The 17,343-nt window shown below is 36.5% G+C and overlaps 1 protein-coding gene across 3 annotated transcripts in view; it reads right to left on the bottom strand.

The window, feature by feature from the left end:
- Window positions 1-17,343, bottom strand: part of ADAM23 (ADAM metallopeptidase domain 23) — a 251,703-nt gene that overhangs the window by 37,276 nt on the left and 197,084 nt on the right. For all 3 annotated transcript variants that reach the window (XM_072617376.1, XM_072617378.1, XM_072617377.1), the window contains exons 16-21: window positions 16,674-16,745; window positions 15,740-15,829; window positions 14,544-14,624; window positions 8,499-8,549; window positions 3,598-3,661; window positions 1,784-1,889 (exon numbers count right to left, since the gene is read on the bottom strand). In XM_072617376.1, coding sequence (XP_072473477.1) covers window positions 1,784-1,889; window positions 3,598-3,661; window positions 8,499-8,549; window positions 14,544-14,624; window positions 15,740-15,829; window positions 16,674-16,745 — 464 coding nt within the window. The remainder of the gene's footprint in view (window positions 1-1,783; window positions 1,890-3,597; window positions 3,662-8,498; window positions 8,550-14,543; window positions 14,625-15,739; window positions 15,830-16,673; window positions 16,746-17,343) is intronic.

Here is a 17,343-nt window from a genome sequence, read left to right as displayed (position 1 = left end):
TTGATTAAGCTTAAGAAATGGTTTGAGAGAAATAATTTGTTGGCAGGTTGAAATGTTGCTGGTCCTAAGAGCCATTAGCGTTAGAGAGATGCACATTATCAAACTGCCAAGGGTGGGACATCATCCTTAAACTAGCTGTGGGGAACTCTCAATGACATAAGCAACGTGCTTGAATCATCTCTTCATTTCCCATCTGACTGCTTTCCCGTGGGCTTTTCCATCGTGTCCCCAGGAACCTCATCATCCTGGAAGATCAATCAGTCTTGGTACTCACACCTCATCAGCACATTCTACCCTTGGGGCTTGTCTGATTGGCAGTTGGAGTGGAGAGCTTCTCCCTAAACATCCGTTCTAAGGAAGATGCTCAGGCCAGTCATCTCTTCATTTCTCAACCGGATGTACTCTTTTGGATTGCTCTATCATATGACCATACCGAGTATTGTTTAGCACAGTGCCTCACACGCAGTAAATGCTTAATAAATGCTTATTAACTAACCAACAACAATAAATTATCTTTCTTTATGCAGGCCATGTTAGGTGAAGAAATAGGATAATAAACTTAATAGATGAAATTTATTGTAAATTTCTTCACTATTGAACTTCAGGTAGCTACGTGGCTTAGTGGATAGAGTGCTGGCCCTGGGTTCAAAACTGGTCTCAGATACTTACTAGCTGTGTAACCCTGGGCAAGTCACTTAACCCTGTTTGATCAGTTTCCTCATCTTAAAATGAGCTGGATAAGGAAATGACAAACCACCCCAATGTCTTTGCCAAGAAATTTCCAAATGGGACATGAATTGGACATGATTAATCAACAAAGCTACAACAACATGAAACTTCTCTTCCTCACCAAAGAAAATTAATTACCCAATTATCAAGAATCAAGGTAGTATAGCCTACTGGGAAGAGTACAGGAGTTGGAGTCAGAACTGTGTATGAATCCTGTCTCAGACACTTAGTAGCTGTGAGACCCCAGGAAAGTCATGTTACGATGAAAGCAATATGCAAACCTTAATAAGTGCTAAATAAATTTGAATTTATTAATTTTTAAATGGAGCTCTGATCTGTGATTTACTACTTAGTGGTACTGATCACCCAAATTTGATAAGCAGACTCAAAAATCTGAGTAAGATTCTCATTTTAAAATTCTCAACTTATCTTAGTCTAGTAAAGGAAAATATACAAATTTTTAAAAGAAAAACGTTCTTTCCAATATGATCATTCATTAGATTAATCTTAATTCCTAAAAACATGCAATGTTTTGTGCAAAGTAGGTGTTTAAAATACAGACTGTTTAACTTAAAATGGCACCTCAAATGTATACTGTTTCTATTTTGTGTGCAAAACAATTTTACATCATTCCATCTACAAATCATACACCACTACAGCCCTATTAAGATGAAAAATTATGACTTAATATACAATGTTTTGGCAAAGTATTATTGTTGCTAAATAAGCTGTTCTAGTGCAGGACATTCTCCCTTTGAAGCACAGCATTTAATGCATCATTACTGTTTTTTGCTAAGGATAGGCTCTCGGCCATTTGGCATCAGGATACACTAAAATGACCAACTTAAAAGTACACACTGGAGAATATTTTTTAAATCACTGCACATTTGAAAAACTCATTAACCGTTCTTTTGGCGCCCTCCAGGTTTAGGAGCTGGAGAATGGTGCTGCTTGTATACGTGCATGCGCGCACGTGTGTGCACACACACACACACACACACACACACACACACACCCCCACAAGCACCTCTCCTGCTAATGGTTCAGCACTTACTGTTTGCTGCATTGAATCCATCGGTCCCCTTCTTTCCCACAATTCCCCTTCTCAGTGCCTTCTGTGTTAAGTTTCTCATAGCAGAACTTGTCAGACCCTGCAGCCTCTTTTCAAGGTGAAGGAAATAAGAGGAAGGCGTTAGTTCCGTTCATAATTTCAACCTTGGGAAAATGATTTTCTTCCTAAATGCAGGCAACATATAAGCATATCTAGCAGGAAAGTTCATGAATGCACCTACACAAAACTCACTTAACTCTAGGGTTTATATTTGTTACAGGCATCAAGGGTTGGTTTTTTTTCTCATCTGTGCTTTGGTCCTTAAAATTATATTTCTTTTTTGAAAGTGGCAACATTGAAATGGAAAGCTGGACTTCAAATCCTCAGGACACTTACTAGCTGCCCCTAGTCACAACTTCTATGAACCTCAGTTTACTCACCTATAAAACAGGGATAAAAACAGTGCCTATTCCATGGATATAATAATATAACATGTATAAGGTGCTTTGCAAACCTTAAAAGTGCTATACAAATGGCAGCCATTATTATTGTTGTCTATTTTTCCTTTTTATATTTTTGCTTTGTCTAAATGCCTTAGTGATAGGGATGACTACATTTTTGCCTTTGAATCCCCAATGCCCATGTTGGGGACTGGCCCATAGGAGGGATCTGATAAGTGCTTGATTGGTTAAAAAACAGCAAGTTGTTACACAAAGACCTTTCATCAACGAATAATTCTGATGAATCCACTTATCCTCGGATCATTTTTGGCACTTTGATTTCCTTTAGAACCTACAGCCCAAATCAATAGTGACAGATCCTGGTCAAGGTGCCTGGTAATACAACACAGCAAAAAATGGACAGTGAAGGATTTTCTGGCCATTTTTTTTCTCCTTCCTTGGGTCTTTTACTCTTTTAACAGCTGAAGAGAACAGTATTCTACCTTCCAATTTGCCCTTTATAAACTAAAGAGAATTGACAAGTCTTTCCAAGAAGAGTAAATGTGGGCTGCTAAGAGAAAATCCTTTGGGAATTTCCTTAAAAGAATGAGTGAGATACCATGAGCTACCTTGTACCTCTGGAAGGTAATCTTCCTTTGTGACCGGCAGAGCAAAAGTTTCACAAAAATTCCAGTGAACCTGTCTGAGGTCTGCTTAGGAATCAGTACCATCACCTCATAATTGGTAACTAAGACACTGAAATGGAAAGCAAAATAATGTACATATCTATAGTATAGGTTCCCCTGGGCAAGTTTCCAGGAACTAACAAACTCTGAGGAGCTACAAGATCTCATGCCCCCAATCCTAAATCCCAAGAGATACCTTTGCCACAATAGTAAACTACATTTTCTAGGTAGCCATACAATTAGTTCCTAGAGGCTTGCTTGGGGAGCTTCATGTATATTTATATAAATAAGTGCATATATATGTATGTACATATATATGTATACACACACACACTCTTATGTGTATATGTACATATGTATGATTAATACATAAAGTAAATCACAACGACGTTAGATCATCATGAATTTTACCACTGCAATTCAGTGTGATCTCACTAAAAGAGAAGTTCTGAAAGACAAGAAAACTGAATGAAAGAATCACCTATCATCTTCTATTTGCATGCATGAGACAGTGGTATAGATTTATTTATTTCTTGTAATTGGAAGACTATACATTTTCCACTTCCATGGACATAACTTCTATCATTTTTCTCACAGTTTTTCAAGAAGAAAATGACATGTTGCAAAACTGGGAAAGATGGATTTGTGAAAAGGACACAAATATAACAAATAATAGGAAAATGAAACCTACTGCTTCCCCAGATGTACTGGCATTGATTATCCCTTGTCTTGCATTCCCCATTGTAGCAACGCCCCTAAAAAAAAAAATATCACGTGTCAGACAAAATATGTAGGTTTGTTCAGAATATTGACTTCAAAGTTACCTTTCTATGTTTTCTTGGTAAACTTGCTCTTCCCTCCCATTCCAGGCTCTTGGATCCTTTTCCATCTCCCAATAAAAGTCATTAAGTCACTATCATCTTAAGAGAAACATACATATATATATATATATGTATATATATATAATATGGTTATCATGTGTGCATATGTGTGTATATCTATATTCTTATGTATATAGATACACACACACATCTCTGTGCTTGTGTGTGTGTGTGTGTCATAAAGAATATAGATTTCTACAGATTGATCCAGTGATAATGTTAATTCTTTTAACTCACAAAACAGCTATACCTGCTTATACCCATGGATGGAAAACTAAAAGTGTTAGAGCTTTTTAGGGAGAAATGTTCAAACGTAAAATTTGTAGACTGGAGTATCCTAAGTCAGGACCTTAGAAAGAATACATTCTGTCCAATTCATCTGATATCCTCTAGGACAGGAAGAGGTCTGGGAGAGAAATGGAAGTAACAGACACAATCTAAGCAAGGCTGACATATTCCTTATAATAAATTCATAAGCTAGGGTTCACCTCAGTGCTTTTCAGCTGGTACACTAGTGTGTTCCAAAGAATTTCTGCAAGTAGAACCCCTAAATGGAGTACTGACTTCTGGAAAGTTAACAGAAGGAACTTCTAGGCTCAGACTGGAGCAAGCATTCTGCACCAGAAGTGGAGGCTTCTTCAGAAAAGGGTCCAAGTACCAAGATCAAAAAAGTTATGGCTCAGATATATACATCAAAGAAGGACATTAACTCAGGTGGCTTGTCCATCAATCCCTACTGATTCTTCAAATACAAAGCACAGCAAAGTATCCAGAAGTTAAAGGTGGCAGAATAGCAAAATATGAACAGAGAATGAAAATGCGAGGAATTGTAATGTCTGGATCTCTTACTAGTAAACAGAAAGGTCCTGGAACATTGAAGCTATCAAGCCCAAGAGATGAAGTGGGCAAAATATGGAAACATAGGGAAAGTTGTGTGTGAACTTCTATAAGATTTTATTCAGTGACTTATTAACCAACAAACATTTATTTTGATGCCTACTATGTACTCATCACTATATATTTACAGTTTCAGAATTCTGGAAGTGAAAGAGACTAAAATTCATCTACCCCAACCCTTGTGGTTATACATGCTTGTTGACTTAGTAAGAGAATTTAGATAGGTCAGTCAACTACTACTTACTCAGTACCCATTACATGCCATGCACTATGCTAACCTTTTTCAATGTCCTTTCCATTCTACCACACTTCAATATTGTCTTTTTTTACCATGGAAAAAATCTATATGATATGCTAGGAAGTATATGCCACCATTTCTGCTCTGAAAGAATTTATTATAAGAATGTGGAAAATTATTACCTATATGAGTGAATACATATGTATACATATTGTGTACATATATGCATAAACATACTATATATAATTAACCATAAAGTATATACTTATCATCATATATACTTGTAAATTTGTTACACTTTATGTAATTTGTTTATAATTATACATCTAAATATAAATTAGATATAATTAAGTACTGAATTTTAACACAGGGCCAATATGACATAATTTAGCACTTAATTATATATAATTTAAAAATTATATAAATATGGATATAATTATAAAACATATCAAGGCATGTGATGTAAAATTTTATAATTATAAATACATAATTAAGTACAATGTTATAATTTTGCACTTAATTATATATAATTCTAAATAAATATGTAAATTATTTTTAAAATTCTATTTTATTCTGAATTTAAGAAATAAAACAAGCTTATTATTTATAATAAATAATATATAATTATAAACTATATTATACTATACATGGCTTGAAAAACAGAATTGGCCAAATGGAAGAGGAGAAACAAAAGTTCAATGAAGAAAATAACTTCTTAAAAATCAAAATTGGGTGAGTACAAGTTAATGACTCAATGAGACATCAAGAAATAATCACATAAAATCAAAAGAATGAAAAAATAGAAGAAAATATGAATTATCTCATTAGAAAAACAAATGACCTAGAAAATAGATTCAGAGAGATAATTTAAGAATTACTGAACCACCTTGAAACCATGAAGAGAAATGAGCCTAGACATTGTCTTTCAAGAAATTAGCAAGGGAAATTGCCCTGATATCCTAGAAACAGAGTGCAAAATAGAAATTGGAAGGGTCCACTGATCACCTCCTGAAAGAGATCCCAAACTGAAAACTCCCAGGAATATTATAGTCAAATCCCAGAGCTCCCAGGATGAGGAGAAAATGTTGCAAAAATCCAAAAAGAAGCAATTCAGATATGCTGGAGCCATAGTCAGGATAGCACAAGATTTAGCAGCTTCTATATTAAAGGATCAGAAGTCTTGGAATGATATTCTGGAGGGCAAAGGAGCTAAGATTATAACCAAGAACCACTTATCCAAGAAAACTGAGTATAATCCTTCAGGGGGAAAATGAATATTTAGTGAAATAGAGGACTTTCAAACATTCCTGATAAAAAGACCAGAGCTTAATGGAAAATCTGACATTCAAACAGAAGACTCAAGAGAAGCATAAAAAGGTAAATAGGAAAGAGAAACCACAAGGGATTCAATAAGGTTAAACTGTTTACATTCCTACATGGGAAGATGATACTCATAATTCCTAGGAACTTTCTCATTATTATGACAATTAAAAGGAGTATACATAGGCAGAGGGTGTGGGTTTGAATTGATATGATGTAATGAAACCTCTAAAATAAAATTAAGGGGTGAGAAAGAAGAACGTACTGGGAGAAGGGAAAAGGAGAAGTAGAATGGGATAAGTTATAAAAGAGGTAAAAAAGAGCTTTGATAGTAGAGGGAAGAGGAGGGAGGTGGGGTGGGGAGCACTTGAATTTTACTTTTATCGGAACTGGCTCAAAGTTGGAATAATATTCACATTCACTTGGTAACAGAAATCTATATCACCCTACAGGAAAGTAGTCATGGAAAGGGTAAGAGAATGGGGGTGCTGATAGAAAAGAGGACAGATTGGGGGAGGTGGCAGTCAGAAGGAAAACACATTTGAGGATGGAAAGGTTGAATGGAGAGAGAAAGAAAGCAGGGGGAAAATAGAATAGAAAGAAACACAGAGTACTCATAACTGTGAAAAAATTACAGCAAGTTTCTCTGGTAAAGGCTGCATTTCTCAAATATATAGAGAACTGCTTTAAATTTGTAAAAAAAAAAAAAAAATAGCCATTCCCCAACTAATAAATGGTCAAAGGATACAAAAAGGTAGTTTTCAGATGAAGTAATCAAAGCTATCTATAGTTATATAAAAATGCTCTAAATCACTCTTGATTAGAGAAATGCAAATTAAAACAACTCTGAGGTACTACCCCATACCTTTTAAATTGACTAATATGACAGAAAAGGAAAATGAGAAAGTTGAAAGATATGTGGGTAAACTGAGATATTAACACACTGTTGGTGGAATTGTGAAATGATTCAACCATTCTGGAGATCATTTTGGAACTATGTCCAAAGGGTGCACTGTCTCTGACCATAAACTACTGCTACCAAGTCTGTATCCCAAAGAGTTTTTTTTTAAAGGACATATATGTACAACATATATCTATAGCAGATCTTTTGGTAGTGGCAAAGAATTGGAAATTGAAGGAATGCCCATCAATTGGAGAATGGCTGAAAAAATTGTGGTGTGTGATTTTTTGATGGAATAGTATTATGCTATAAATGATGAGCAGGATGTTTTCACAAAATACTGGAAAGACTTGGTCTTCAGTGAGCTATGCAACACTAGTTTTTAAATTAAGCACTTATCCTGTCCTCATAGCAGGTAAGAACCAGAAACGACCTCATGCATTAGTCTGGGCTTATTTGCTTTTTAAAACTCTTCAGTGACCAGAATTTTGCTAGTTACTATATACAATTCTAAGGTCTACAGTTCAGGAGACATATGAAGAACTTTGAGAATGTTCAAAAGAAGCAAAAAGATGACTATCCTAGACTTTTAAGGAAAGACGAAAAGAGCTTTGAGATGATCTGATGTTCTTTTGTCAGTCCTCATTCTTATTGACCTATAGATTTGTATGTGACATTGCTGCCTACTCTCTCCTCCTGGATATTCTCTCCTCTCTAGGTTTCTGTGAAACTACTTGCTCCCGATTCTGTTGCTACCTGACTGACCACGTCTTCTCAGTCTTCTTTGTTTGCTCATCATCTACATTATGTCCCCAACTGGAGGTATTCACAATGGTCTATGTGGGACTCATAGAGAGACTAGTTGTGGCTCACTATTCTGTTTTTATACAAGAGGAAATAGGCATAAGACCTAAGATTTCTTAACAGTGTATTTCTAAATATTGAAATAAAATTTCCAAAGATTAAAAAATTATAAATTCAGCTCTCCCTGGGGTTATTTAAAGTGAAATAGAAGAGATCTCTCAAGGTTATAACCCTTGTTTTGTAGACATGCTTGCTGAAAATACTTTAAAATATTCATACTTCAATAATCCAATTTCTAGTCATCTATTCACTTATCTTCCTTTGTCCAATCTTAAAAGGGTAAGTTCTCATTAAAATTAAAGGCAACATGTTTACTATTTTGATATTCATTTCAAGTTAGACTATTACTAGAATGGTCAATTGTTTGAGTTGCTCCCTAGCTGCAAAAGACACAAATGACAAAAATCATGCAAACTATATTTTGCATATTACATGCAAAATTTTGTGTATACCATGCAAAACTATGTAAAAATTTTTAAAACTTGGCATACCTGATTGGAATTGCAAGAATATCCATCTTGCTTATGTAGATTGGGTGGGCACTGTAAAACACAACCCTATTAGTAAATATTGCAACTGTTTATGAATTAAGGAATTTTGCAGTGAGTAAAATGCAACATAGATTTCAGAAAAATGTATATCCAGCACAATATTGAAAAGTCAAGGAGAAGGTAATAAAGATAATGTTATAACTAGTAATTAGAAACAAGACATGGTATACATCTAACTTGCTTTTTAACTCATGAATATAACATGGTTTTAAAATTTGAAAAGGGTGAGAAGTAGTTATATACTTTTCTATAGTAAGTAATTTGAGGTTGGGGCAGTCCCAGACCTGTGATTTTATCATGGTAGGAAGCTCCTCCTAAGCAAATTCCTTCTATCATCTCTAAGCTGTAGTTATCCTGAAATTTAGTTTTAAAAAATTGCTGATGGCATAGAGAGATTAAATTACTTGCCCAGGCTCATATAGGATGTATGCATAAGGAGTGAGCCTTGAAACAAATTATTCCAATGCAGAGAAGTCAAACCTATCTGTTATGCTAAGAAATTGAATTTATTTAATGACAGCTTTAGAAGCATGATTGCTGAAAAATGACAGTTCAGAAAATCGGTCAGATTATAATTCTAAAACACCTACTGGAGGGGCTTATTCTAGAAAAATTTCAGCACTGTGAAAAAGCCAAGTTTGTATCACATTTATGGGCCTCCTTCTGTGGGCACCCTGTACACAGTACCTACCTGGGCAGTAGCTCTAGACCTATATGTTACTTTTTTAATAAAAGAAAAAAATACCCTCCTTTCTACCTTCTAATTCAAAATGAGTGCTTTGCTACTTATTCTTTGCCCTCACTTCCCCAAAGACTGCATCGTCATCATAATAACTGAGCTTGAGGAGTATGGTTATTTTCTTTAGCAGGACCATTTTGTGAAACATTTCTTTAAAAGTACATTTCATTTTTCTAATCTGTTCACCCAGAACACTGTTGGAATGGGTGGGGCAGAGTTTTTCCTGAATTCTCATTTGATTTACCATGTGTAAAAGCTGAGAAATTCCAAACTGAAGCCCTTCCATAGCACAAAGAGTCAGGATGAAACCTATCAACGGGGCCAACCCTATGTGTCTCTGCAATTAAACGAGCAAATGATGATTCACACCAAAATTACCCAAATCAAGGTGAAATCATTGCATTTCGCATATTTGAGTTATCAAACTGCATATCGATATTTCTAGCCAATTGTTTACAAGAATATTCAATTACTCATAAGCCTTCTGGAATATTTTTCTTCCCTAATGGGCAACTTCTTGTAACAGATATTTTCATTTGTGAATTTCAGGAATAAACCCTGGCTGACTGAGCCATGGCTATTAAAAATGCAGCAATGGTCAGTGGGTCCTTTTCACTGTGATCTATTCTTGGAATATAGTATCAGGAGTGCATTAATCAACCAAAATAAACTCTCCACTCATTCCAGAATTAAGACAACCTGAATTAACATAGAATGAGAAAGTTAGCTTAATAGAGCAGATAATAGGCCAACCTTAAAATTCCATATAAATTTAAGGACTGCCCATGGTGCATGCTGGGTGCAGCTAGGACACAGTAGATAGAGTGATGGGTCTAGAGTCAGGAAGCTGAGTCTGGCCTCATTCAAATCTGGCCTCAAACATTTAGCAGATGTGTGACCTTGGACAAGTCACATAAACCTTTTTGCCTCAGTTTCTTTATCTATAAAATGAGCTGGAGAAGGAAATGGTAAACCACTCCAATATCTTAGCTAAGAATTTCCCAAATGGGGTCACAAAGAGTCAGACATGACTGCACAACATGACACACGTTGTCTAGGAAATCATGGACAAATTACAAACTCTTAGCCCCTCAGGGAACTCTCTAAGACAAAATACAGTTTTACATTGGGGGAGGGATAGTTTCCTATATAATAAAATATCAGGTAGGGACCCTCCTTCTTCCGAAAAAAAAAAAAGAAGAAACAAGGATTCCAGAAGTACCGACCAGAGAGGCATATGGTAGAGTCTGAGAGGAGGGGATGTTTCAGTCCAGAACAAGCATATCAGTCTACAATTAATTTGCCAAATTTTCCAAGTGTGGCCAATATGTCATAGCAACAAATTCTCCAAGTCACCTGAGAGACAGTTTACACTTGATTCATTGTTACTGCATACTTATTAGTCATTAAATGCAGATTTCTAATCAATAGAATTATTTCATGAAGGAAACTAGATAATGCCCTCCTTGGAGGCATTTTGTATTCTACAAGACAATCCACACACACACACACACAAAAGACTGTAATGAATGCAATCACATTTACATTTTTCTATTTTAAATGGCAAACATGCTTTAGAAATCTAACGAGACAACAGAGGGAGCTCTGGACTTGAAGTCAAGAAAACCTGAGTTCAGATTCTGCCTCAGACACTTAAGCAATAGCCCTGTGACTCGACAAGTTAGATAGCTAACCAGCATTTTGTAGCTGCCTACTATGTTCCAGACACTGTGTTAAACGCTGGAAAGTCACTTACCCTCTCTTGGCTTCAGTTTCCTCATCTGTATAAAAGAGGGGGTTAAACTTCATAGTCCTTCCTACCCCTAAATCGGCTAAACCTTGTCACACAGATTGAGTACTTGTGTGCCTCACTGCTATTACGATCTAAGTGGAAGCTTTCTCCTCCCGTGGATGCTGTGTGTGCTTGTGGGGAGGAGCGAATCAGGTTCTTTGAAGTATGTTTAGTCTCTTTCCATGTTATCTGAGAGTAATAGCAGCTGCCCTGTGGGGACCCCACCTGCCAACTGGAGCAGAAGGTGAGGAATGCTACTATTGCCATCATCATCATCATTATTAATCATTTCTTCTTCTTCTTCTTCTCCTTTTTCTCCTCTTCTTTCTCTCCTCCTCCTTTTTCTCATTATTTTTTTCAAGAAGCTAGAACAATTTGCTTTTCATTCTATGCAGCTTGGATTTCTTGAAATATAGCTCTGGAAAGATAGGCTTTTTTTTAACTAAGCCTTTAAACCCAAACCACTCTGACTTTCACTGAATAATGGTCCAACCAAAGCCTCTACGGATCATCTTAGGTTTTGATGAATATGAATGAGTGCAAATAACAATTGTTTTTTATTCTGGCTAGAAACTATGAAGGTCTTCCTCTCCCAAATGGATATCTTTGTGATGGTAAACTGGGCCATCTTTTGTCTCAAATCTTACCCACCCTTTGGAGTCACTGAATGGGCATGACCACAGACCAACAGACCTAGGAAAGACCTTCATTTAGAAAGGCCATCATCCCCCACTGCATCCTGGCCCATCACGAGTCATCTTGATCTTTTACTTGCCACTGCACTTTGATGACTGGAGGAGAGAAAGGCTGAGCAGCTTGCAAAGCTCTGCCCCACTCACAGGCAATTCACACACAAGTCAAGAGATCGCCGTCACAATGCCATGGATCCTCTTTGAGAATGAAGGGCCAACAGCGACAAATCTGTGATCACATCCACATTTCTATTTCTCTCGCTCACATATTTCTTTTTACTGAAACTCCCATAAGCTATGATGGAAAGAATTTCTATCAGCTTTCATAAATATACCAAAATCAAATCAAGTGGACCGACAGCATGACTAATCTGCTGAATTGTCCATAGATGTTTATTCCTCTGATCAAGTATGATGCCTCAGTGAGATAATCAGGGAGGTCACATATGCACAATACACGATGACTGTCTGAGAAAAGGAGGCTTTATTTTTTTTAATAACTTCTATACCACACCACTCTTGCTTGGTCCATGCAGATACTCATAGATTGGGTAGGAAGGGACTTCAGAAGTCATCTGGTATACCTGTTCGATTTCTTTTTTTAATTTATTTTTAACATTCACAGTTATAACATTCTAAGTTCCATATTTTTCTCCCTTACTTCCATTCCCACTCCCCAAGATGGCATACAATATAACATAGGTTATACTTGTGCAATCATATTAAACATATTTCCACATTAGTCATGTTGTGAAAGAAGGATCAGAACCAAAGGGGAAAACCATGAGAAAGAAAAAGAGAGAAAATAGTCTGCTTCGATCTGCATTCAGACTCCACAGTTCTTTCTCTGGATGTGGTTAGCATTTTCCATCATGAGTCTTTTGGGACCGTCCTAGATCCATTGCTGAGAAGAGTTAAGTCTATCCAAATGAATCATAGCACAATGTGGCCGTTAATGTGTACAAAGCTCTCCTGGCTCTGATCATCTCACTCAGCATCTGTTCAGGTAAGTTTTTCCAGTATACCTCTCACTTTACAGAAGAGGAATTGAATCATAGAGAAATTAGGTGACTTGACCAAGGTCTAATAGGGAGAAAATAGCAAAGCAGGGATTCAAACCCAGATCCTTTTATTCCAAATCAAGTAGCTTTCCGCTAAACCACATTGCTTCCTGGTAACGTAATGCACCATTAAGAAACCAACTTTAAGGAAAGTAATTCTCAGCTTAGGATCGTAGATTTAAAGCTAAACTAGACCTCAGACAATAAATAGTCTGGATTTCTCATTTTTTCAAATGAAACTGAAGCCAACGAGGTCGTGACTTGCCCAGGGTCAAGGAGGTGCCTAAAGTTGGATTTGAACTCGGAACTCCCTAGCTCTAAATCTGCTGCTCTATTCATTATGTCTCTTATAAATTTAGAGTTGAAAATGCCCTTCTTTAGTCTAAGTCCTTCATCTTACAGTTGAAGAGACAGAGGCATAGGATGATTTAGTGACTTGCCCAAGGTCACAATGATAATATAAGAAGAAGGAATCAATCCCTGGTCGTCAGACTCCAAAACCAGTGTCTGTTTTTTTTTACTATGCCACACTAACTCTGTTTGTTCAGTTGGGATTGGAAGAACCGCCTTTGAATGAGCAGGTGGAATTTATGTAACAAGTTAATCCATATATGTTAGGCATACAATGTGCATGTTAAAAGTATTTCAAGTCTAGTCAATAATGCTTCAAAAATTAAAGTCGTAAATCTTCATTGGAACACTTAGATCAAAAGGCTGAGAAAGCTAATTTCAAGACATAAGAGTCATCAATTCCATATTTTAAGCATAATATACTCTATTGTGTAGTTACTAAGGATTTTCAATAATAATTATTTATATAAGACATTAGAGTTTACAAAGCAATTTCTATGCAACAACTCAGTGGGTTAGGTACAACTGACATTATTTTATTCTCCACTTTGTGAATCAATAAACTGAGGCATGGGAAGTTAAAAGATTTGCCTATAGTCACAGAATTAGTCTCAGAGGCAAGATGAACCCAGGACTTCCTGACTCCAGCTCCAGTAATCTACCCACTGACATATTTTTTCAAAGGAAACATACCCAATAATGCCTCCAATATGTCAACATATCAGAGGAACAATGCAAAATATAAACCTAGCAATATACCTAAATGGTACAAGAGGGAAATGTTTAAAGTCACATTAAGAGTAATCTGAATATGCTTGTTTACATTTGACCAATGAATATATTTGCTACCAAATCTATTTTAACATCACTATATTTGTCAACTGGCTCAATTGACCATATTTCCATGTACTTTCTCTATGTGAGACCTGGAAACTGGGAAATGTTCTGCATATGGCTAATTCACCCCGAGAAGGTAGAGGTACCAGGTGAGAAGAGCCAGGTTAATTGGTTATAAATCATGAGTGCTGATACTCTCAATAAATGGTCCCCCAAATGAATGGGGAATTGGAAGGATTAGTTTGTGACAGAACACAATTATGAGCCTTGTTCCTCAAGGGAAAAATATAAACTTTCTTGTCACTATCTTTCCCTAGTTTTTTATATACAACAAAACTCAGAATTTACTCAAGTAAACCATATTACAATATGGTGTTATAGAGAACAGAGAATAAATAAGGTGAGAAAAACAGAAATAGGTCTACAGAAATATTTATTGTTGAATGCTTTTTAAAATGAATTCATAAGGAGATGCATCCAAACTGGAAAATGGATGGTCAAATTTCATTCTACCTGGCCAGAATCTCCAGTGCAGGTTTCAGTAATGTCACAGTCATTCACTCCTTCTCGACAGTTATACCCTCGTGGCTGAAACTAGAAATTGAGGTTCCTTAGTTAAGCATCAGAATCAGTTATTTGAGAATTCCAATAGTCTTCTCATTCTTTAAGTTGAAAACGGCTCTCTTAACAAAACTTTTTAAGTCATGACTTCTACTAAACAACCAACATGAGTCATGAGGCAGATATCGAAGAGATGGAAGCCAGCTGCCACCCACTTTGCTGCCTATGAATCATTGGCAAAAAAGTAACATGTTCAGGTTTCAAAAACAAATTTGACATGAGCATTATTTTAAATAAACACCAAGATAACACAGCATCTCATTCCACTGTTAAACAGCTATAATTATTAGGAAGTTCTTCCTCATGTTTTATCAAAAACTACTTCCCTATAATTTGCTTATATTAGGTAGAATACACATATGCACACACATACATGCAGATGTGTATATATGTATGTGTATATATATGTATATATGTACATATTTGCATATGTGTATACATATATAATTATCTTCATTAGGTTTATCTAATATTTTACGTATAGTTCAATGAAGAAAGACATTCATTTTTCCTCTAGTGGATGCACAAAATTCAACGTAGTCCTGGGTTTGTATCCATTTGTGCTTTATTACTCATTTGGCTTTATGGAACACTTAATCCTCCATTCAGCTGAACTACAGCTTGTTAGCTAAACAGGGAAGGCAGCCCCACTAGGAAACAGGGATATAGAGGGAATAGTAATATCTATTAGCCATGGGGAATGTACCGGCCTCCTGTCCATACTGGGACAGCTTTCAGACAGCACTTTTAATCTAGGAGAGTCAAAGTTTCCTCTACGCATGCTGGGAAATTAAGCTTCATAATACCATGTTCCCATAGCTGAATAGTATTCAGAGAGGCAGAGAAGGCAACAGATAGGAGGTCTCCTTCTCCTTATAACTACAGGGTTAGGTGTTTCCAGATGTCTTTGATGCCTGTAATTATTTGGTTAAAAAAACCTATTTCTAAGGCTGCTAAATTCAGTGACCACCAAAAATATCTATGGCAAACTCCTGCACAAGCATTATTTCTCTCTCCAAGTTAAATATGCTTTGGGTTGTTTATCTAGTTTAGAAGTTAAAAGAATGAATGTGTAAGGAAGAACTCACAAGACAGGTTGTGCTGTTACAACAAGGTCCATCGCTGCAATGTGCTCCATTTGAAAGCGAGCATTTCTTGCAGCACACACCATAGCATTCCTAAGAGAAAATATTTAACATGAAAGATCAAGGAGTCTTTCACTCTAGTTCAGGGTTTCTTAAACTTTCTACTTGCGACCCCCTAGGACCCCTTCTTTAACTGTGGGTTGTGATATGGGGTCTCGACCCACAGTTTGAATCGCTGCTCTAGATAACTTGTCCCTTTAATATTTTCCAATGATGCTCACCAAGCAGGCTGCAAATATGGTAACTACCTATGCAGTGGCAAACCAGTGTTTGGGAATAAAAGCAGAGATTCTCAAATAACTTTGTATGCCAAGTGCCTAGCACAAGTAGGTGCTTAATACATGCTTGTTGTCTGACTGAAAGAGAATATACAATACATAAATTTAAAGCTAGAAGAAATCTCAGAAACCATCTAATCCAGAGGACTCCAGAAGAGGAGAGGAAAAGGAAGGAGGAGGGAGGGAGGGAGAGACAGAGAGACAGAGACAGAGAGAGACAGAGATAGAGAAATAGAGAGAGAGAGAGAGAGAGAGAGAGAGAGAGAGAGAGAGAGAGAGAGAGAGAGAGAGAGAGAGAGAATTTCATGGTCTACATTCACATACCCCAGATCAAAGAGGTCTAAGTAGCCTTAAAAAGAAACAAGAAAATGGATCACAAAGAATCCATTCTATTTTTTTCAAATAAATATTTACTCAACCACAGACAATAGCAAATAACTCTATAAATCTTCTAAATACATTTGAGCTGAGGTTAATCTTGGAGAGTGTGGTTACAAAAACAAGGCAATGAAGCTATGATGAATAGGAGGACTGTGTCTGGCATTTGTTTTTTCAGTGTCTGGACTAGAAGGGAGTTTTTAAAGGTCTCACATGCTTACCACATGGAAACCACAATCACATTCTTCTCCTGCTTCCACGTAGCCATTTCCACATTCAGTGGCTTCAAACAACTAAGAGAGATGAGTGATAAGAAGAAATTAATATCAAAGAAAAGCAAACACACTAACAAGTCAACAGAATCAGCCAGTCAAGTATCAAGTAATAGTGCCCTAAGATCTATCTCATGCCACTCCATTGGTGCTGTGTTGGTAACATCATGGGGGAAATGTTCCAAGCAACATAACTTATTGGACCCTAGAGAGTAGCTCTGGCATTTGAATTGTTTTATAAAGAGATGAGCTGTCAAAGAGAAAAAGAGAATAGATCACTCTTCTATTCTGCCAGAAAAACCAAAAAAGCAGTGCTAACAGGAATCAGATGAGCCTCTGGTGATAGACAGCTCATGACAAAGAAAGTAGAAGATCAACGTGCTTCAATCACTGGCATGTGCAGTGACCACAAATTAAGTGAATCTAAACAAACCTTGAGGAAGTTGGGATAAATGACCCTCTTCCTCCGTACCACCCCCCAACAAAATGGTAATTGAAATTACCTGAATTGAACGTGAAAATAGAACTTTATATGCAGTGATTTTTCATTTATCTATGCCAAAGGAAGGAAGCTGTGATTTAGATAATCCAAAACCAGAAATAATTAAACTAGTACTGT

Source organism: Notamacropus eugenii, chromosome 6 (genome assembly GCF_028372415.1).
Source record: "Notamacropus eugenii isolate mMacEug1 chromosome 6, mMacEug1.pri_v2, whole genome shotgun sequence".
Taxonomy (NCBI): Eukaryota; Metazoa; Chordata; class Mammalia; order Diprotodontia; family Macropodidae; genus Notamacropus; species Notamacropus eugenii.
Note: the sequence above shows the minus strand (reverse complement) of the source record. Positions and strands in the feature narration are given on the sequence as shown.